The sequence below is a fragment of the Thunnus albacares genome, chromosome 22, assembly GCF_914725855.1.
Source record: "Thunnus albacares chromosome 22, fThuAlb1.1, whole genome shotgun sequence".
NCBI classification, from domain to species: domain Eukaryota; kingdom Metazoa; phylum Chordata; class Actinopteri; order Scombriformes; family Scombridae; genus Thunnus; species Thunnus albacares.
In genome coordinates, this window is record NC_058127.1 from 2,129,953 (window position 1) to 2,152,117 (window position 22,165).

At 40.3% G+C, this 22,165-nt stretch overlaps 2 protein-coding genes across 4 annotated transcripts in view; one reads left to right on the forward strand and one right to left on the reverse strand.

The window, feature by feature from the left end:
• LOC122974187 (ceramide-1-phosphate transfer protein-like) lies at positions 1-6,275 on the forward strand. The gene is made up of 6 exons (XM_044342154.1): positions 1-495; positions 2,087-2,148; positions 2,406-2,587; positions 4,086-4,251; positions 4,342-4,538; positions 5,553-6,275. Exons 1-6 carry the CDS (start codon positions 405-407, stop codon positions 5,779-5,781), a joined length of 927 nt encoding a protein of 308 aa, XP_044198089.1. The 5' UTR covers positions 1-404; the 3' UTR covers positions 5,782-6,275.
• Positions 6,012-22,165, reverse strand: part of LOC122974068 — a 25,544-nt gene continuing 9,390 nt past the window's right edge. For 2 of the 3 annotated variants that reach the window (XM_044341919.1, XM_044341921.1), the window contains exons 11-16: positions 12,122-12,363; positions 10,589-10,710; positions 10,144-10,259; positions 9,816-10,060; positions 9,583-9,689; positions 6,012-9,492 (exon numbers count right to left, since the gene is read on the reverse strand). In XM_044341919.1, coding sequence (XP_044197854.1) covers positions 8,250-9,492; positions 9,583-9,689; positions 9,816-10,060; positions 10,144-10,259; positions 10,589-10,710; positions 12,122-12,363 — 2,075 coding nt within the window. In that variant the 3' untranslated portion in view covers positions 6,012-8,249. Of the gene's footprint in view, positions 9,493-9,582; positions 9,690-9,815; positions 10,061-10,143; positions 10,260-10,588; positions 10,711-12,121; positions 12,364-16,749; positions 22,039-22,165 lie in introns of those variants that run through there. The other variant, XM_044341922.1, reaches the window with a different exon arrangement.

Sequence of the window (22,165 nt, forward strand, 5' to 3'; positions counted from 1 at the left end):
CAAAGCCCGGTCCTAATGAGGCAAAACGACATTTCTGAGGTCCTGGTTAAGGTTAGGGGTAAGGTGTGAATTGAAGTTAGGTCAGGGTGACGGTTAGTTTGTCTACAATGAATGGAAGTCAATGCAGTGTCCCAACAAGGATAGCTGTGCAAACTTGTGTGTGTGTGTGTGTGTGTGTGTGTGTGTGTGGTGAGAGTGATAAAACAAACTGAGATAAGCGTCTGGACGAAGGTCAAGTGCAAAGTTTGTCCTCCGATGAGTGTGATTGTACGCCCTGTAGCAGCATGTGACGACAAGTGACAGCTTGTAAACAGTGTGTGTGTTTTAACTAGTATTTATGTGTATTAGGATTTAGAAAGTGTGTGTGAGTGTGTGTGTGTGTGTGTGTGTGTGTTGTGGTCACCATGGTTTTCCTCAGACGGACGATGCTGCTTCGCTACCTGCTGCTGTCGGCCATGTTGGCTCTGCTCCTCTTCATCAGCTCCTTCTGGCTACGTGAGTGTCACTGAAACTGGTCGGCCATGTTGGCTCCACCTCTTGCCCTGTTATCATGAAGTTAATCTGAGTTTTAGAGCTGCAACGATTGGTCGATTAATCGATTAGTTGCCAGCTATTGAATTAATGGCCAACTATTTTGATAATCGATTCAGTGTTTGGAGTCATTTTGTAAGAAAAAGATTTCCAAACTCCCTGATTCCAGCTTAAATGTGAATATTTTCTGGTTTCTGTAGTCCTCTACGTCAGTAAACTGAATATCTTTGTTGTGGACAAAACCAGATATTTGACGACGTCATCTTGGGCTTTGGAAAAGAGTGATTGACATTTTTCTCCATTTTATGGCCCAAACAACTAATAGATCAATCGATAATGAAAATAATCATTCATGTCAACCCAACTGGGTTTATGTTATGAAGTATATAGTCATTCTGCCAGATGGGAAATTTTCACATGATGGGCCCCGTAGTGGCTTTCTGAGGGAAGCAGATTGGAGACGATACCATGTTTTCCAGGCAACAATGGGAGTAAGAAATAGTAACAAATATTATAGCAATAATAATAGTAGTAGTCTAATGGTTGCTGTGACCATGGCTGGATTAATCCACTACGGGGTCTATTGACCCCTTGTTTGTGTTAATTTGTTTAAACACGCATTTATTCACAAATATTTGTTGCTTGGTTTGTAATCTGACCCTGACCATGACAAACTGTAAACAAACAAATAAAGTCTGTATACAGCAGTGCTTTGAGCTAAATGCTAACATTGGTGACAATGCTAAGATGCTAATTTATTCTTTATTTGGATCTCAATTAGCTTCCACAAAGTGGTCGCTAGTCTTCCTGGGGTCCACATGACAACAACAACAATAAAACAAACTCAGTGAATCAAGAAAAAGAAAAACAAGCCAAATATAAATATCAGAAAATGAGTAAAATAACTAAAAAGGTAGACAATAGTAAGCAGGTATCATGTTTACCATGTTCACCATTTTAGCATGCTAACATTAGCTAATTAGCGCTAAACACAAAGAGCTGAGGCTGATGGGAATGTCATGAGTTTTGCAGGTATTTGGTTATAAACCACAGTATTGGACAAAATTAAATTTGGACCAGATGATGGCGCAGGTTTTCCTATTCAGCCTGTGGGCAACATTACTGTTTTTACCAAATTTCATGGCAATCCATCCAATAGTTTTCAAAATATTTCAAAACCAAAAGTGTGAACCTGCTGGTGGCGCTAAAGGAAAAGTCAGGATCACCAAAGTCATTAGGATTCATCGTTCAGGAAGCATAAATGTCTGTACAAAATGTTTTGTCAATCTATGAGGTGGATGTAGAGATATTTTCACTGGATAAGAGGAAACTTTGATGCCATTCTATCAAATATTAGTTGAGATATTTCTAAACCAAAGTGGTGGATGGACCGGCCGTGCTGCTAGCATGACTTAAAACCACAACATATGCTAATGGTCACCAGCCAAAGTTCTGGATGTCAACTAAACAACCAATAATAGCTGCATTAATGAAAACAGAAACACGTTTTGTGTATTTTTTGGTTACCCAGAGTTTTGTTTCTGTTTCTCTTCAGCTCAGGGTGCCAGAGACTGTGGCACCGCCTGGCAGCCATGTTTGAGTTTTAACCACCAAACAGTAAGACTAACACACATACACACACACACACACACATTTGTAGCTACTAGCTACAAAACCACTTTGAAGAAATGAGGAACGGGCAAAATGTCCTCACTTTTATGGTTTAAGTCTATGGTCCCCACATAGATACACATACAAGAACACACACACACACACACACACACACACACACACAATTATGTTATGGTTTCAAAACAAAACAAAACATATTTCCAGTGACACATTTTTTTGTTTGTTTGTTTTTTCGCTTTCAGCCTGAGCCTCCATTGGCTCCTGCCAAGTGGGCGGAGCCTGACAGAGCCCCACCCCTCATCCAGGAGTGTCCTGGCCAATCGTTTCAGGCCTGGCGTCTGCTGCTTCATTTAAAGTCCAGCATGTCAGACGACAACGACATTCTGATGGAGCCGTATCTCCAGAGCTGGGACGAGCTCATCAAGTATAAACACACATAACTTTTTTTTTTAAATGTGTTTAAATAAGTTTTAACATGTACATTAACACATCTGCCGTCCTAAAGGGAAAAAACAACACAGCAGTGCACAATTTCCAAATAATTCAAAAGTGTGACTTTCCAAAATATTTATATAAGGCCTCGATAAACAAGTTAATTGACCTATAAGTCAGTTGACAGTGGGTCAGTCAGTTTATTCATGGACTCACCTCTTTTGTTAACCCTGCGATGGTCTGTGGGCTAATTTTTTCAATTTACCATCCTTGTCTAAATATATGTTGTGAAGAAGGCAACATTCCTAAATTTTCCAGGCTGGATTTTTATTTATTTATGTATAAATGTTTTCAGTCCCACTGAAGAAGACTGATGACATGTCAAACTGACATCAGATTAAAGATTCTCAATTTTTCAAGTGTGTCTTTAACAACAGTCAGGAGCCCAAAAGAACATTAAACATGTTTTTATGTTTTTGTTGCTGTAATCATTCCTCCTGTTCATACTGACCATTAGAAGATCCCTTCATAATGACCTTACAATGGAAGTGATGGAGGACAAAATCCACAGTCCTCCTTCTGTGCAAAAATGTGTTTAAAAGTTTATCTGAAGCTAATATGAAGCTTCAGCGTCCAAATGAGTCAAATCAAGTAGATATCTTTCAACGTTACAGTCTTTTTAGTGCCAAAGTTCCTCTTTTTGTTACTATACTTCCACCTGCAGCTCAACAGGGAAACACTGTCCGAGGAAACACAAAGAGGGAATTTGATGCTAAAAAGACTGTAAATGTGTCAGATATCCACTTGATATGACTAACTCAGACTGATGAAGCTGAATAGAAGCTTCACAGAGACTTTTAAATGCATTTTTGCACAAAACAAGCAAAGTTTCTGGCCTCCATCACTTACATTGAAAGTAAATTTGAAGGATCTTTTAGTATCCAGTATGAACAGGAGGAATGATTACAGCGAGGAAAACCTCTTTACTGTTCATATGAACACCTGACTGCTGGTTTAAGACACACTTGAACTATTGTGAACGCGTCCTTTAAATCTGGTGTTCCACAGGGCTCACATTTAGGGCCGTTGTTGTTCTTAATGTATATAAATGATCTGCCTGATGTTTTTGGAAACTAGCATCTAATATTTTATTTGGAGACAATACAAGCATGTTGTTCTCTTGCAGAAACCTTAATAATCTTGATTGATCAATGATTTTGAATGTTTTTCCACTTCTGCACAACCTGGAAGGTCTGACTGTTGTATTTCTCACACAACAAAGTAAATATAAAATACCTTCTGTGTAAGAATCTGAAATTCACACACTCAACCTTAAACTGATTTGATGATGACTTTGTATTAGCTTCATTAATATCTGACTGTCCAAACCTTTGAAGAAGAAACAACCATTAAAAATTCTCTCAGTATTAAGATCTTAAACTTTGTCCTCACAAGATGGACGATGAATCTCATTCGTCTCTTCTCCACAGCTTCATGGAGTCTCTCGGGACGATGGTCAGTTTCTTCTCTCAGAAGGTGAAAGAAAAAGTTGTAGTGATACGAGAGCTGTCACTCAAACACAGCAGAGAGGCTCATGGGAAACCGTCTGACCTCTCAGGACTACAAACCCCAGCATCATTTGGACTGAAAAACGGGGTGAGACGCACTGTGGCAAAAAACACGATTGGACGATATGAACTAAACTAATATCCAGGTGAGTAAACGGATGTTTTTTTTTCTCTGCAGATGTACCGTTCAGTTCGCTCCATGGTGGAGGCGGAGCTAAAAGCAGGCATGGTGGACTTTTCCCGCCGCACAGATTCGGGCTGCCGGACGCTGCTGCGGCTGCATCGATCGCTCCTGTGGCTCAAGCTGATGTTGGAGGGTTTGGCTGAAGGACCGGACGCAGACGGACGCTTCAAAACACCCGGAGAGCTGAGCAGGTAAGAAATCACCTTCAAGGTGTGTTCAAGGAGTGACGTCACTGTCGTTACAAAAACAAACTGAGTAACAAGTTCTGCTAAATGAACTGTGATCAATCTGTGGAGATAAAGATCAGTTTAGTTTGACCTTTCTGTTGATGTAAATGATTATTTTATTATTATATTTTATTGGTGCAAAAACAAAACAATAAATAGTGATTTTACTGCAGAGCCTGGGAAGAGATTTATTGGCCAAAAATGTTTACGCTTTTAAGGAATTTGACTCAATGTGCTTACACACAACAATGTTCAGAGATACACAAGGACAACAAGTGATAAACATCAGTTATGTAAAAGCAAAATGGATGAAAAAATAGATACATACATATAGAAACAAGTGGACAACAACACACAATGTTTATATGCAGGTGAAATCGTTTCCGTTTACTGTAAACAGGATACAAAAAGTGTGAAAGAGTCGCTGGAATAAATATTGAATGGGTAAGAAAGTGATAACTTACTTTATATACATATAGTATATACTGACTGCTCAAATATATATTTAACAGCAACAGTTATTGCACATTTTGTATTTTAAACTAAAATATATATAATTTGGAGGTAAAGTGGATGTTTCTGCTGTTCATTGAATCCAATTGTTCTGCTTTTAAATGCAATAATCTTTTGGAAACTTCCTCTATAAACTGAAACACTTACCCTATTTATCATTGAGTTTATTCAAAGACTAAGAGAGTTTAGTCTTCTTGAACATTTGTAAATAACCTCTGGACTCGATAACCTTCCTCATCTTTTTAAACATTTGTTTCCATTTTTCATCTTTTTGTAACTAAATCTGAAGGTTGATATTTTTCGCTGCTAATGTTTTCAGTTCGGTCTCAATATCGTCACGATTCGTTCATTTAGAGACACTAAATATTAATTTCTCCTGCGTCTTTAAATGCAGCACAAGATATATTTCACCCATGTCACATGACTCCTAGACGAAACCTTCAGTCTGTCTCCGTCTTCCCTCAGGGACGCCTACAAGGTGGCGTTGGCGCCCCACCACCCCTGGGTGCTCCGTCAGGCCGCCGAGCTCGTCTTCCTCGCCCTCCCGGAGAGGAAGTACTTCCTGCAGCTGGTTTGCGTAAAGAGCACGCGGGAGGCGGCGCCCGTCCTGCGGGTCATCATCCATCATCTGACGCTGGTTCACACGCGAACTCAGCGAATCCTGAGCGAACACGACATGCTGGAGCTGCCCTGAACGCCACACGCCAACAACCAGACTGTACGAACTGTAAAGTAAAGAGAGCTGGAGGTGTCAGAAAACCACCGTCACACGACTGACAACGTCTTTCTGTGTCAATACGGTAAAAAAACAACATACTGAACACTTTTTTTTATAAGCACTGTTCTTTCTTATAAACTTTATAAATGTAGGAATAGTTTTTCTCGCTCTGGTTTCCTCCACAAAATGACATTTTTAAAAAAAAATTCTCAGAATGTCGTTTATTAGTTTGGTCACACATGTCAAAGCAGACAAGCACTTTTTATTATTTTTACACTGAAGTACAGAATGAAAGCAGTTTTCTCTTTTAATACGCTGCACAAGTAAAAATGTAAAACCAGGATATTTGTAGTTTGTAGTTTTGTAACATCAGTTCAGAGAGAAACATGCACTTTAAGGCACCAAATGCTGCATTCAGGATCACGTGGGACTTATGAGTGTTTCCGTCCATCAACGTACCAAAAACATTTTAAAAAATAAATGAGGACGGAGCTAAAAAAAAAAAAAAAAGCAATTACACAGTTTAAGGCTAATTGGGAATTTCCCACCTGCCTCGAATGCAACATCAGCTACAGTGGAATGAAAACATTCAACAGAAGCAGCACTGCAGGAAGTAAAATATAAAAAAGTTTTTTTTTTTTACTGTACAGTTTGAGATTTCTTCTTCATGAACAACTTCTACAGTGGAGACAAAACCAGTTTCTGGATATTTGAGTGAACGTTACATAATCCGTCAGCAGTAAATACAACATGAAACACAAACACAACTCTATGTAACCGATGGACGCTGTAATTACACAGCTGAACTACCATCATCTGTAGTTTATAACAGAAACCAAAAAAACCCACTGTAACCTGAAAGATGAAGATCTTCAGAAGCTTCAAAAACGACGTATTTTATTTAAATTTTTGCTGTTTTTGTTCATTTTTTAGTGGTGTTTATTATATTTAAACTAACACACACAAATGAATTCAACAACTTACTGTATCGTAATCGTAGTTTATGGTGTGTTTGTATGTTGTTTTTCCACATGCTTATATCACACTAATAAACTTTATTTTAAGGCTGCAACTGAAGATTATTTTTTATCGTTTTTTTTCACCGTTTTACTGTATAAAAAGTCCTGAACCAGAATATGTTTCATTTACAATCATATAAAACTGGAACCTGCAAATATCAGCAACTTAAAATGATTGATTTACTTCCTGTCAATCAGGGCTGCAATTAACGATTATATTTATTATCATTAAGTCTATAAAACTCCAACAGTGACGTCATTAAACTGCCAAAAACAGTCCGAAACTTAACGTCACATAAGACTAACAAGAACAACTCTGGGGCATTAAACTATTTATCAATTATCAAAATAGTTGGTGATTATTTTACATAAATTGACTAATCAATTAATTTGCTTTTAATTTTTGTTTCTTTTTTGATCCAGATGTAGAGCTGAGTGACGCCTGACTTTCAGCACCAAAAACAACGTATTTTTCAATAATTTACACGTTTTTCTACAAAAACATTTTTTTTTTTACATTTAAAAAAATGACGCCAAAGTTTGTTAAATATTGTTTAAACACCAGCAGACGTCTAAATGTCCAAATAAAAATTAAAGTTTTGCTTTAAGTCCCCTAATTATCATTAATAATCAGTTAATAAACAGTTAATAAATGTTAATTACACACTATAATGCAGTTATAAGCAGATGTATTTGTTCATTAGAGGCTGCTGTATGAACAGATGATGAATGACATTATAATAAAACAGCTGTAACATCAGATATACATGAACAAACACAAATACATCAGCTTATAACTACATTATGTGTTATAAACAATTTAAATGTTTATTTCCTGGAGTGTTGATGTAACCGAGTGTAACAGTCGAAGTATAAAGTAACAGAAAATAATACTTCAGTAAATGTAGTTTGACTACGTCCATTAAACTTGCTTTAATGACCTCGAACATAAAAACATGGTTGGACGTGAGGCGTCCATGTTTGTTTTTCTCTTTATTGTAAGTTTGATATATTTCCAATTAAATCCTTTATAATTTGGATGCTGATGTGAACGATGTTTAAATACCCTTTAATCTGCTTATAATGACATTGTTATGTTATATAAACTATTTATTAATAAATCAGGGCTGCGACTGACGATTATTTTCATTATTGATTCATTGTTTTCTCTGTAAAATGTAAGAAAATAGTGAAAAATGCTCGTTATGATTCCCAACAGCTCAAGTTAACGTCTTCAAACGTCTTGTTTTGTCAGTTTACTGTCACACAAGACAAAGAAAAACATAAAATCGTCACATTTAAAGCACATTTTTGACCTTTTTTTGCTTTAAGAAACGACTAAAGTGATTCTTTGATTATTAAACTAGTTGCTGATTGTTGCAGCTGTGTGATAAATGTTTATGTACCGTTTCGTTTGATGGTTATTCAGGACGTGGACTCGCTGAGGAAGAGGTTTTCATCCCTCTGGTGACTCTTCATGTGTGTTTTCAGACAGTGACTCTGAGTGAAGGCTTTGTCGCACAGAGAACATTTGTAGGGTCTCTCTCCGTTGTGCGTCCTCATGTGAACCGTCAGGTGTTCTTGCCTCGAACACGCTTTCCCGCAAACGCTGCAGACGAACAGTTTGATGCCCAGGTGTGTGCGGACGTGGTTGTTCAGGTGAGTCTTCCGTTTGAAGAAGCGGCCGCACTCGGAGCAGCCGTACGGCGCCTCGCCGGTGTGCACGCGCATGTGTACCTTCAGCTCGCCGTTGGATAAGAAGCCTTTGCTGCACATGATGCAGACGAACGGCCGCTCGTCGCTGTGAGTCCTCATGTGAGCCGTCAGGCCGCAGTTGGACAGGAAGGTCTTGCAGCAGATGTGGCACAGGTACGGCCGGTCTCGCACCGTGTGGATCTTCGCGTGCGACTTTAACGTGTCTGCGAGTTTGAATCGTTTCCCGCAAACCTCGCAGCCGTAACGCCTCTCCCCGGAGTGCGTGGCCTTGTGGCGGGTCAGCGACCGCACGTCGTAGACGCACTTCCCGCAGACGTGGCAGTGGTACTTGTCTCTGCCCGTGTGGACCTTCATGTGAGCTTTGAGCTGAGCCTTTAAACCGAACGCTTTCAGGCAGACGTCACACTTGTGCGGTTTGTCCTCCACGTGAACCCAGCGGTGGATGTTCAGGCTGGACAAGTGGGCGAAGGTTTTGTGGCAAACGTCGCATTTGAAGGGCCGGTTCCCCGTGTGCAGGGTGGTGTGACAGTTCAGCCCCGTGACGGTGAAGAAAGACTTTCCGCAGTACGAGCACTCGTGAGTTTTCTGGTAAGTTTGAAGGTGTCGCTTCAGCTCGTCCACAGACTCGAACTGCTCGCCGCACACGCCGCACACACACTGCGGTTCGTCCGTGTGCTTCCAGGCGTGTTTGATCAAGCTGCCCAGCAGCCGGTACCAGACGCCGCACACCTTACACGGCGTTTTACTCTTCTCGGCCAGCTTCCCCTCCATGCCGCACCTCTTAGCCCGCCGCTTCCTCGTCTTCAGCGACTGCAGCTCAGGATCGGGCTTCCAGTCGTCCTCGTCTCCGTCTTTGTCGTCGTCGCTGACGTCTGCTTCATCATCAGCTTCCTCTGTCTTCATGTCTTGTTGTTGTGATGTGGAGCTGCTGCCTTCTGGAGGTTGAACAGGGCTGCAAATCAAAGACAAGAGTTTTAGAATTATTATCCTCATTGTGGCTGAAAATAACCACATTTTAAAGTCGGTTTCTTTTTTAAATGACCTTGAATGGAGGTCGGCTTCATCACTTTTTGGAGACTCATTGGCGGCGTCATCGTTTCTCTGTGAGAGGTGAAGCTCTTCCTCCTCCTCCTCCTCTTCCTCTCCTGTCTGTGTATAAATAAAACTTCTTACACAAAAGGCTGAAATTTAAACTCGTCTAAGATGTAAGAATCCTCATGTTGGACTTCCTGTCAACATGTTTTTACTGAGTTCTTCTTCTACTGCAGTATTTACCTTCAGTCTGATGTAGAGGACGGTCTTCTCCACGCCGGTGGACTTCATGGCTCTGTAGATCTCCTCCGGCGTCAGCGTCTTCACTCGGAGTCTCTGCAGCCTCCGGCTCCTGTCCGACTTGAAGACGTTAAAAGGTTTGTCGTCTCCGGCCAGCTGAGGGAAGGCGGACCTCAGCAGGACCAGGAAGTCCGCCTCCTGAAGACCTCGAGGACACTTCAGGTCCTGCACCGGGGATTTTAGTAACACTGAAACCAGAGAGGATAAATTCACACATATTCACACATATTTACAGGAAGAGTCCGTTCAGAGCGACGTCTTTGACATTCACCGTTCTTTGAGAGGACTTGTGACTGGGAATCTTCCAGCATGCAGACTCTGACGTAGTGGTGACTCGGTTCTTCACCCAGCCGAGGTCTGCCGCGCCGCCTCCTCTCAGACAGATCTCTGGAGACAAAGACATGATTGGTAGAAGACTTATAAACTAGACTGATGCACTGCAGTATAACACCACCAACTAAAGTAGAACTATCACCTTTCTGACAACAAGAACTGGAAATGTAGAAGCTTCGTTAAAGTAGAGCTGTTGTGTTGGACTACACGGGTGTTCCTGATAAAGTGCTCACTGAATGTATATATGAGACATGTCAGACTCGGTTTGAGGTAGTAGTTTGAGGTAGATGATTCTTTTAACCGTAAAATGTCCCAAAATATTATTTCTGTGAGATGATATTTCATATTTATTGACTATCTGTGATCAGATGTGATGTAATCACCTGGTGTACGTGTTGCTCTGATTGGTCGTCATGGAGCTGGACGGAGAGTCTGTGGCGTCCTCTTCTCTCTGCGGAGGATGATGAAGGTCTGAGCTGCTGCTGCTCTGAGGATCCGATCCCGTCTGGAAAAGTTTGTTTCCACCAAACAAAAACAGATTCTTTTTACAAAACTGCTTCAAAACGCTTCGATAGACTCAGTTACAACTGTTGTGATCAGGAGGAAGAAGAGTTCAGTTCATGATCGTGGTTCACGAGGAGTTTTAAACCTCTTTTGTTTCAATAGACTGATGAGAATCTCTTTAAAGGTTACGTTTAAGTAGTTTAACACAGCAGTCTGATGTTTCTGTGCTGCTTTAATAAACCAAACAGCGACATCCCACCACCAGTTAAGACTAACTGGTGACTGACTTTGTCATAGTGGGAAACCACTTTACTCATTTATAATTACTCATGCTTACTTTTAATTACCTTTACTGTTTATACTTTGTTTACTTCTTTACTTGCTTAAACTGATATTTATTTGTGCTCCTCACCATTAAACTGTCTGTGCAGGAGTTTTCTACCTGGAAGTAAACAAACAGAGGCTCTGTTTACACCTGGTATTAACATCTGTCTCAGTGGACAGCTCTAAATACAGGTGTAAACACACCCAAGACACATTGAGGACGGATTGAGATCCGATCACTCAGATCACATTCGGAGATGGTCTGGACCGCATGTGGCCACATTCATTTAGTAGTGTAAACGCAATGCATCCTGGACCACATTGAAGGACGCCTACTCAACTGATGTCCTCCATTTTCCGGCAGACTAGACACACGACCCTCCGTCCAAAACTGTTCAACTTGTCTGATAACACTCTCTCTCTCACAGCTTTGAACGTATAACAAACGAATTTGGTCTTTGAAAATGAAAATGATATCCGTGTTTATTTGCATATAGAGCGGGGAAGTGAGATCTGATCAGGACGCATGTGTAGACACATGTTAATACCAGGTGTAAACAGGACCTTTGTGTTTGGTTCTGTACTACGCAGGATTTGTCAGTTGGTGTTAACACAGCATTCAAAGATGGCCCCTCCCCCCCAAACTTGACCAGAGAGCAGCAGTGGTCGAGAACAAAATGTTATTTTATGATAACTTTACAGCTGTTACGTTGTAAAAGCACAAATAAACACGCTCACACCCCCTCACAACCCTGCAGGGAGGTGCTCCATCGCCAGATTTAGAGCTTCATCCTCTCTGGTTCACCCTGGTTGCTAGGCTACGAGTCCCAACCTCACACCCTGTGCTGTTATTGGCTGGAGGCGACACACCCGCCGGCCAAAGGTCGACGCCCAGAAACGTCCGAACACAGTAAAATAATAAGATAATACAGACACACACTTCACATACTTGTTGTATGAGTCTATATATTGTCTATTAGGTAGTATAGCTTTTAAGTAGTTGCGATTAATTGACTAATTGTTGCAGCTCTAATACAAATAAAACTTGACGACCACACATGTAAACCATCTCAACTCCAGTCTGGTACCTTCAGTCGGATGTAGAGCGCTGAGGTTCCTGCTCCGATCGACCTGATGGTTCTGTCGATCTCCTCCGGCGTCAACGTCTTTACCGTCAGAGGCTGCAGCCGCTTGGTTCTGTCACACGTGAAGACGTCAAACGGTTGACGGGCAGCCAGCTGAGGGAAGGTGGACCTCAGCAGGTCCAGGAAGTCTGACTCCTGCAGGCCCAGAGGACACCGCAGCTCCTGCAGCGGATATTTCTGAAACACTGACACACAAACGACTTCATCGAATATGTCCGTTAAATGAAAAACATGAATCTCAGTCGCAGCATCAGTTTCATAACAATCTTTGGTTTTGAGATGCAGATGTGAAACCTGTGAGTTAACGTGTTCAGAGCTGTAACAAAACACTGTTCTGATAACAGATTCATCGTTTCAGTCATTGTTCAAGCAAAAGTACTCAAAATTTTCTGGTTCCAGCTTCTTAAATCTGAGGATTTGTGGTTTTTCTTCAACATATAAAGACAAGCAATCTGCAGGTTCCAGGAAACGGTGGAGGGTTTTTCTTACAGACCAAATGTTTTGTCAAGAAATGAAAATAATCAACTTCCAAACATCATTCTGAGCTTCAGTAGTCGTGATGTTCTGTTAGAGGACAGTGCAGTAGGGTTCTTGACTCGTACCTCTTTTGGAGAGCACATCAGTCTGTGAGTCCTCCAGGATGCGGATCCTGAGGTCTACGCGGTTCTGCGGTTCACTGATCCGAGGTCTGCCGGGTTTCCTCCTTTCAGACCGAACTCTGGGAGAAAAAGACCTGAAAGACGAAGACGAGCAGCAGGTTCATAACAAATAACAGAGCAGTTCTGAGCTTCTGACTGGTTGAAGTGAGGATCCATCAACAACACATCAGAGCTGCAGAAAGGACCAGTAGAAGAGAAATGAGGAGTTTTTAACTGGAAATCATGTAAAGATATTCTAGTAGAGCCCCAGAATATAAATATAGAGCTGGAAATGTCTCTTTATGTTACATCTAGTGAGACAGAAGATTAATTATCAACTATCGATTAGTTGCTTTGAGTCTAAATTCTCTGATTCAGCTCCTTAAATGTGAATATTTTCTGGTTTCTTTAGTCTCTCTGACAGTAAACTGAACATCTTTGATTTGTGGACAAAAAAAGAAAACATTTTCTGCACCAAACAACAAATCAATTAATCAATAATGAAAACGATCGGTAGTTGCAGCTCTGCTGTTGTGTGATTCGTAACCTTGATGGTATCTGATAATCCGGGTCCTTCAGGTCTTCTCGTCTCTGTCTGGAGCTCGTCGCCGGTCGTAAAGACAGCCGCTCCTCTTCGTCCTCACCCTCCTCTTCATCATCATCATCATACCACATCAGGCCCAGACTCCCCGTGTCATCCTGCACACCTGCACACAAACAAATCACAAAAACCACGTTCTGTTGAGCGCTGAGAGTTTATTTTTGGATGTACGACGGCTGAATTTGGCCTTTTTTGTCATAATTTGATAAAACGGTACATTTTTATATCCTTCAATCAGAGGTCATGATTAACTCCAGTAAACAAAACTCAGAGTCAAGAAGATTTACTGGTAGAATGAAAAGCAACTGATTCATTATGTCTTCAGATTCAGATTTATTATCTCTATTCATCAGTTTAGTCTATAAAGTGAAAACTGGCAGATACATTTAGTTTATTATCATATAAAGACCAGAAAATATTTTCTTTCTTTTTGTTAAAAAAATAAGAGAAAACTAATCAACTTATTGATAAATATGACTAATAATTAATAATTTCAGCTCTGCATTAATATGTCAATGTCTTAGTATGTTTATTCATTTTTGTTCATTTAATTTTTCTCATATTTCTAAATATTTAAAAAACTTTTTAAAAAGCACAGCTACACATTTATTAAATATAAAAGCTTATAAAAACGTCAGAAAATACGACAAAATGTTTTTAACCTAAAACTCAATAAATAAGTATCATTGCTGCTGTTAGAATAAGAAATGAAAAAAACAAAAAAGGGTTATCTCTGTATCTTTGTTTTATTTTGAATAATTCTAATTAAAGGTACACTATGAAAGATTTGTCCCTGGCTCCAGAGAGAGAGCAGTGGTGGTCGAGCGAGCTTCATCATGTCCGCCGTGGCCTCTCTGCTCTGTGTAGCTCCGCCCACATCCATGACACAGAGACAGAGAGCAGTAATCTGGTTGCTAGGCTGCAAGTCCCGACCTCACACCCTGTGCTGTTATTGGCTAGAGGCGACACACCCACCGGCCAAAGGTCGACGCCCAGAAACGTCCGAACACGGCAAAATAATAAGAAAATACAGGCAGAGAGCAGATTCTCTGCAAATAAATAGACACACACGTCTAGTGGATCATAAGTGATGATTGAGATTAATGTTGTCTGAGGAAAATCCTGCATGGTAAACCTTATTAACATTATAAATGTTATATATGTATTAATAATAATGTCATATTTTTCTAATTTTTCTAACACATTTAAAGAGAGAACTGTGATGACATACTGTACCTGGTTGCTGTTTGTGCTTCTCCTCTTCATCATCATCATCATCATCTTCCTCAGTCACAACAACCACATCGTCGTCTAGATCTGGGATCCGGGCTTCACATTTTTTAACCAAAATAAAGAACACACACACACACACAAAAAAAATTCACGTAGGATTTCGGTAAATTGATGAGATTGACACAAATCACGCGAGAAAATTCGATAACTGCAGTTAAAGTCCTGCAAAGTTATTATGAAGCTGACAGTAAACACTGAATTTACAAAACTCGGTATATTTTTTGGCATGTGGAGTCATGCCGAAGCGTAAATAACATCATGAACATGTGTGGAAGTGTTTACTTTATGTTCTCAGATGTCTGCAGGTTTGTCAGCGAGCGAATAAACTTTAAATTGACGTTTTTTTAAACGAGGTTCAACAACCCGCAACTTAAAATACAAACAGAATGTTTGTGACTTAATGTTAATTAATTTTGACACTGACCTCTTCTCTCCAGTTTGACCTGAGGCTGCAGGAGAACCTCCAGCTGTCTCCTCTGCCGGTCGATCTCCCGTCTGAAGCCCGAAGCCTCCTCCTCGTACCCGGCTACGGTTCTCTCAACAACCGCTAAGATTTCCTGCGCGGCTGTGGTCAGTTTCTCGGAGATGATTCCTCTCAGTATCTCCGCTTTAGACATGTTACCGAGGCTGTCGAGGGTCTCGGAGTTACCTGCGTTCCTCTTCATCCAGTAAAACATGGTTTAATTCGGGGTTTTAAAGGTGTGTTTTTATGCAGAGCAGCTCCGCACCTTCACCCGCAGACGGTGCTGTTCCGGGTTACAGGTACAGCCGCTAATACTGTCCGGAGAGAAACAAAAACAGTCGTTCCTTCACTTTTCCTCAGAGACACTATAAAATACAACAGTTTTTATTTATAAAGCACATTACATTACAAGTAAGCTCAATGTGCTTTACAGTGAAAGACAAAATAAAAAAATACATGGCATAAACATGAGAATAAAGGTAACATAAGAAAAATAAATACAAGAATATAAGCATGAGTAAAATGCAGAAACTGAATACTACTACAGTAAAAGTACATAAGTATTATGAGCTTGATGTAGTTAAAGTATTGCAGTAAAAGTAGTGGTTTGGTCCCTCTGACTGATATATTATTATATATGACATCATTAGATTATTAATAGTGAAGCATCAGTGTTAGAGCAGCATGTTACTGTTGTAGCTGCTGGAGGTGGAGCTAGTTTACACTACTTTATATACAGTTAGCTAGTTTAGTCCAGTGGTTCCCAACCTAGGGGTCGGGCCCCTCCAAAGGGTCAGCAGATAAATCTGAGGGGTGGTGAGATGATTAATGGGAGAGGAAAGAAGAAAAAACAAAGTTCTGATACACAAATCTGTTTTCAGTTTTTGGAATTTTTCTCTTATCTTTGATTTTTGGTGAAATACCGCTGGTATAAGATGTGATTAATATGAATTAGTCTTGATTTTCCAATCCCATTTCACCCCCACAGAAGACCCTCACACCTAGTAATAAGAAATATTTCAGAATAAAATTAAAACGATCTTATTATAACATGAAAAGTTTCTTGTTTAAAATGAGAAGTTTCTCATTAAAATGAGAAACTAAGCAAATTGTTGGCAGCGACATGCTGCTGCAAGAAATATAACAGATGTTTCTGTTTCCAGTGCAGCCAAACAAACAGATTTTTAGGTTGGAAATTTGAATCCAGGTTGTGAATGACAGTCTGCCACTAATGATGAAAACTACTTTACAAAAAAGATCATTACAAAATGTAATGATCTTATGAAAAATGTGTTTCAGATTAATTTGCAGACATTTTATTCACTTTGACATCATTTTTAAAATTATGGGTAATCCATATCAACCAAAAACTAAAGCTCAACTTTCCTTCTTGACCCCAAGAATAAAGAGATAATTGATAAAGATTTGTGACCTTTGACCAAGTAACTTCTTACTCTGTAGTTATATTATGTTTATATTGTTGATGCGCTCAAGCTTTTGATCGTGGTAGAATAATGAAGTACAAAAAATAACAAATTCAATCTGAACATGAAAATAACCAAACGCAACATGGACAGGCAGTTGGAGATGTCAACCAGCAACTCAACACAACTTTTATTTACAGTATAAAAACTCCATTCAACAAAACGCAGGAACAGCTTTCATGTGTTTTCAAAATGATCAGAACTTCATTCAAATAATGACACTGATAAAAGCAAAAAAAAACAAAAAACTTGCAGTAGCAATAGTTGTGATCAAAGGTAAAAAAAAAAAAAAAGATGAATAAACTCTAAAATCATAACTAGAAAAAACTTCATATCATGTAAAAATCATAAGTTGTTTTCCAAAAAATACAGAGATGTAACCTCTTGTACTTGAGCTCAACCAATAATAAACTTCTTTTCAGTCAACATATGACAACATTTATCAGTTTTGATGCATTGCTGTGTTCTTGATGGCAACATCTTTGCTGTAGATAAACACAAAAAAGCCTGAACACCAGGAAGTTTTACACCTTTGTGATATATGTATTTACTGTTAATCACTCTGACCTGAAACATCTCATGAAAGGTGCATCAATATTTAACTCAAACAGCCCAACATGTAACAACCTACTTAACCATAATTTGTTTTCCTTCATCTTGTGACTTGTGAGGATTCAATAAAATTCCAATAATCAGCATTTTTCTTTTCTTGGGGCCCCACATAGTCAGAGCTCAGTGTTGAAACTGAGTCAAGAACAAAAAATTTTTACACTTTTCGGACATTTTTGATGGCTACAGTCCATCTGACATTCCTGCTAAAACACATAATTCCTGGATCATGTGCGCTTAAAGTCTGGTGATTTTCTGTTTTTCTTATTTTCAACAATCAATTTTAGTCATGAAAATACCAGAATCAACAATTAATTGATCTACTTATTATCCACAAGTATTGTTTGTGTGTATAAAAGCCTGATATATCATATTGTCTGTGTCATAGAGCTCCATTCTGTCTCATGCTGCCGGTATGAAATGTTTGCAGTAGATACACTGTTGTAGTGGTTGCAGCTTTCATTACATAGTAGCAGGAGTTGGTTGGACTTGATGTGCTGAGACAGCTTGTACACAACCCTAAATCTGTCTGGTTTTGTGCGTTATGTGACTGTAATCCATTACCTGGAAGACAACAGGTTAGGAGAGGGGTCTAACAATTCAATTCCAAAACACACCTTAAACCAGAAATGGTGGAAGGTTGGGCTTGAGGGTAGCAACCCCAACCCATAAAAAACATTCATGCTACAGAAACGTTGATGAAAACCAAGAATTCCCAAAGCCTTGGAAAGGAAGACTCTTCAGTTTCCAGGCTAAAGAGAAAATGATGATGTACATGGAAAACCGTGCGTCTGGATCTTCTAACACCTAGACGATCCATCAGCATTGCAACACGGACCGTCAGGAACATGTATGCAAGAGGAAAGACAGCAGTAATAACGGAGGAGTTGAGGAGGTGCAGAATATCTCTCCTGGATCTGTGTGAAACCAGATGTCTCCAGTCAGAGCAGGTTAAACTGGCCAGTGGTGAGTCCATATTGTACTCAGGGCACCCAGATGACTCTTCACCACATACAGAGAGATTAGGGTTCATGCTATTCAAAGAGGCCCAGAGGGACCTCATCAGCTGGGAAATCATCAACTCAATTACATTAATTAATTACTCATTACAGCAAAATTTTATACTACGCATAAGAAAATAAACCTTTAAAATCGTACAATGCTACGCCCCCATCAACGACGCAGATGAAACCAAGGACCACTTCTACAACCAACTACATCTGAGACTCCAGACCAAGAAAGTAAAGGCCATCATGACTTTAATGGAAGACAGAGAGAAACAACAACGGTTAGGAGCTGATAATAGGAAAGTAGGGGCTTGGTACAATGAATGAAAATGGAGAAAGATTTGCAGCAATTTGTGCAGACAACAACTAGGTTATTGGAGGTTCAGTTTTCCCATTCAAGGATGTCCATAAAGCAACATGGGTTTCCGCTAACCACACAACCAAAAGTCAGATTGACCACATCTGCATCAACCAGTTTAGGTACTCCCTGCTGGATGTCAGAGTGAAAAGGGGAGCTGACGCTGGGTCAGACCATCAAATGCATGAATCCCAGAGAAGGAAGAGTCAAATTTAACATACAGCAATTTTAAGAAATAGGCACATTGAAACTATTCCAGGTCACATTACAGAACCGGTTTGAAGCTCTACATGACCAAGAAACAGAATCCCAAAGATCACTGGAGATGTGAAAAGGTCTGAAAACCATATAGAAGGAGACATGAAGAAGTGGTAGAGAGAAAAAAGACAAATCCACTAGACTCATAGACTTGACCATGAACCAAGAAACCAACAACAGCAGAACCAGCATACAGTGGAGCCCGGCTGAACAGCTACAGGATCCAGATTCTGCTGATGACACACCGACTAACAGATGCAAGACAAATCACACAAACTACAAAGAACTGTTGCTACGCTTGGACTCAAGATCAACCTACCAAAAACTCAAGGCAAGAAAAATGCAGCCATGATCATAGTCAACTAGAGGAGGTAGACGGTTTTACGTAGCTTGGGAGTATAATTACTGTGGACGGAGGAAGATGTCCAACTGGAATGGGAAAAGCAAGTATTCAACATCCTAAATAACACCTGGAGAACAAAAAACCTAGCACTTAAAACCAAACTGAAAACATTTAACTTTCAAACGTCAAATCTGTTCTGTTGTATGGATCAGAAACAAATCACCAACAACATACTCAACAAACTACACACATTCATCAGCAGCTGCTTCCGACGCCTCCTGGGAGTCTACTGGCCAGATACCATCACCGACTCCAACCTGTGGGAGTGCACCCAGCAAAAACCATTAGAACTTCAAATTATGAGGAGGAAGTGGAGCTGGATTGGCCGGACACTCAGAAGACACAATCAATCAATCAATAAATCACCAAACAGGCACTAAAATAGAACCCACAAGGTGGGAGAAACAGAGGAAGACCTAGAACCAGCTGGAGATTAAGGCTGAGAGGCAACAACTGGATCGAAGGGCACAAGACCAGAGAGGATGGAGAGCTTTCGTCATTGGCCTATGTTCTTTAGGGAATACAAAGGGCTAAGTAGTAGGTGAGTAGTATAGAGCTCCATTATTGTCCAAAAACCTTTGAAAACACACCAAGGGGACACAGCCCTGCACCGGACGACATGTTCCTTCCTTTTCGTTATCCGTATGTTTTTTTTACAGTTAATTGTTCAATCTGTCAGATAATATTAAAAAACTGATACAATTACCTAAAACCCAAGTTTATCTTAAAGTAGCCTGTTTTGCCTGATCAACAGTCCATATCCCCCAAAAATATCAATTTACAATTCACATAAAATCAATGAACAGCAGGAAACCATCACAACTGAGAAGCTGTAACGAGTGAATGTTTGGTATTTTCCAATTTCTTAAAATTTTATTCTCCTTTTATATCTTGTCCTTTCTGTTTTATGTAAAGCTCTTTGTTAAAAAGTGTCAAACAAATACTTGCCTTAAAAATGACTAAAACAATTACTCAACTATCACAAAATTCTGACAAAGGTACTGACTAGAGCATCAAATGTGGATCCACCCGCAGCGAAAAAGTAGTCCCCAACAAATGCACGATTTCCTCCTGTTTCAGTAACTTTATACTAACCATGCCTTCAGCTTCCCAACCAACCCGGGTACAGTGAGCTTTTGGTTCGGAGTTTTGTCATGGGCTTGGACCTCAGTCTATCTACTCGCAGGTCTAGTTTAAACTGCTGCTTTTTTTAAATGTATCAGTAGGAACCAATGGGCTTGGAGTTAAGAGCCACAGACAGTAGAGAAGGAGCAACGTATTGAGAGATTTATATGATATAGAATATCACCAGACTTTTACTTTAAAAACGCTCCCACCTAAATCTTTTAAACAGTAATTTTAACAAGCTTTTTTTTATATAAAATGTACTAAAACGAATCAACCTGGGTCAGTGAACGTTTGGTTATGTTGGGTGCTTGGACACTGGTAAACCTGATTGCAGGTTCATCTTTAAAAATAAAACTATATATTTTTGAGCTGTTTTTAAAGGTTTTTCAGTAGGAACAAACGGATTTGGAGCTGAGAGACACAGACCAAGTAGGAAAGGAAAGTATTGAGAGACAAATAGAACAGCCTTGTCTTTCAAGTTGCTTCAGGCACCAAGGTACAAATGAATCATATTTAACAACAAAACAATTTGTGCAAACAGAAGCTGTGATCATGTGAAATCTCCTGAAACATTCAGTAACATTAATCCTTCATCCAGACGTTTTCTTCCACCAGGTGGGTCTTCATGTGTCTTTTCACGCAGTGGCTCTGACTGAAGGCCATGTCACATACAGGGCACTTGTAGGGCTTCTCTCCGGTGTGGATCCTCATGTGAGTCACCAGACTGGCCTTGGCGAAAAACTGTTTGCTGCATTTGCTGCAAGCATGCGGCTTCTCTCTGGAGTGGTATTTCAGGTGAGCTTGTTGCTGATGTTTTGTATGAAACTTTCTTCTGCAGATGTCGCACTCGTACGTTCTCTCTTGGACCGTGTGACCCGAGTGCCTCCTCATGTGCTGGGACAGACTTTCAAAGCTGCGAACAGATTTATTGCAGACGCTGCAGTGATACGGCTTCTCGCCAGTGTGTTTGGTCATGTGAACTTTGAGGTTTAAGTTAGAGACGAATGATTTCTCGCAAAAGTCACATTTGTGAGGTTTATCCTCCACGTGGACCCAACTGTGATTCTTCAGCGCCGACTTTTGGAAGAACTCTTTACGGCAAATCTTACACTCGTACGTTTTCTCTCTTCTGTGTCGAGCCATGTGTCCCTTGAGGCCGCTGGCGGAGATGAAATACATCTCGCAGATGTTGCAGCTGTGAGTTTTCTGGTGGCTTTGCAGGTGACTCCTCAGCTCCTCTGCAGACTCTGAATGTTCTCCGCACACTCCACAAACTCCCTGTGGATCGTTCACGTGACTCCAGGCGTGTTTTATCAACATGTTCAACGACCCGCGCAGGACTCTGCAGACTGTACAGGACAGAAGAGCGTCGCTCTTCTCAACCAACTCTTCCATAGACGACTGGATCAGCTTCCTGCGGTTTGTTTTGACTCCTGAACGTTTGACTCGTCGCTTCGTCTTCTCTGAGATCTTCTCCCAGTCGTCGTCTCTGTCCCCTTCGCTCTCAGAAAGAACTAGAAAGCCTTTCGCTGGCTCTAATCTTGTAGAATAATCATCATCATCAGCTTCCTCTGTCTCCATGTCTTCTTCGCTTTGTTGAACATGGATGTCATGGGAACTTGGAACATAAATGAAGAGTTTATTGACACACATGTATTCATGTCAAGTCCATAAAAGTCAGCTATGCATTTATATTTATTCTACTGCAAGAAGGGATCAACTTTATGGGTGTTTTCTGTGAAACA

Coding starts and splice junctions, on each gene's coding strand:
- LOC122974187 (XM_044342154.1), top strand. CDS start 405: ATGGTTTTCCTCAGACGGACGATGCTGCTTCGCTACCTGCTGCTGTCG. Junction 2,588..4,085: donor AGCTGGGACGAGCTCATCAA/GTATAAACACAC, acceptor TCTTCTCCACAG/CTTCATGGAGTCTCTCGGGA. Junction 4,252..4,341: donor CATTTGGACTGAAAAACGGG/GTGAGACGCACT, acceptor TTTTCTCTGCAG/ATGTACCGTTCAGTTCGCTC.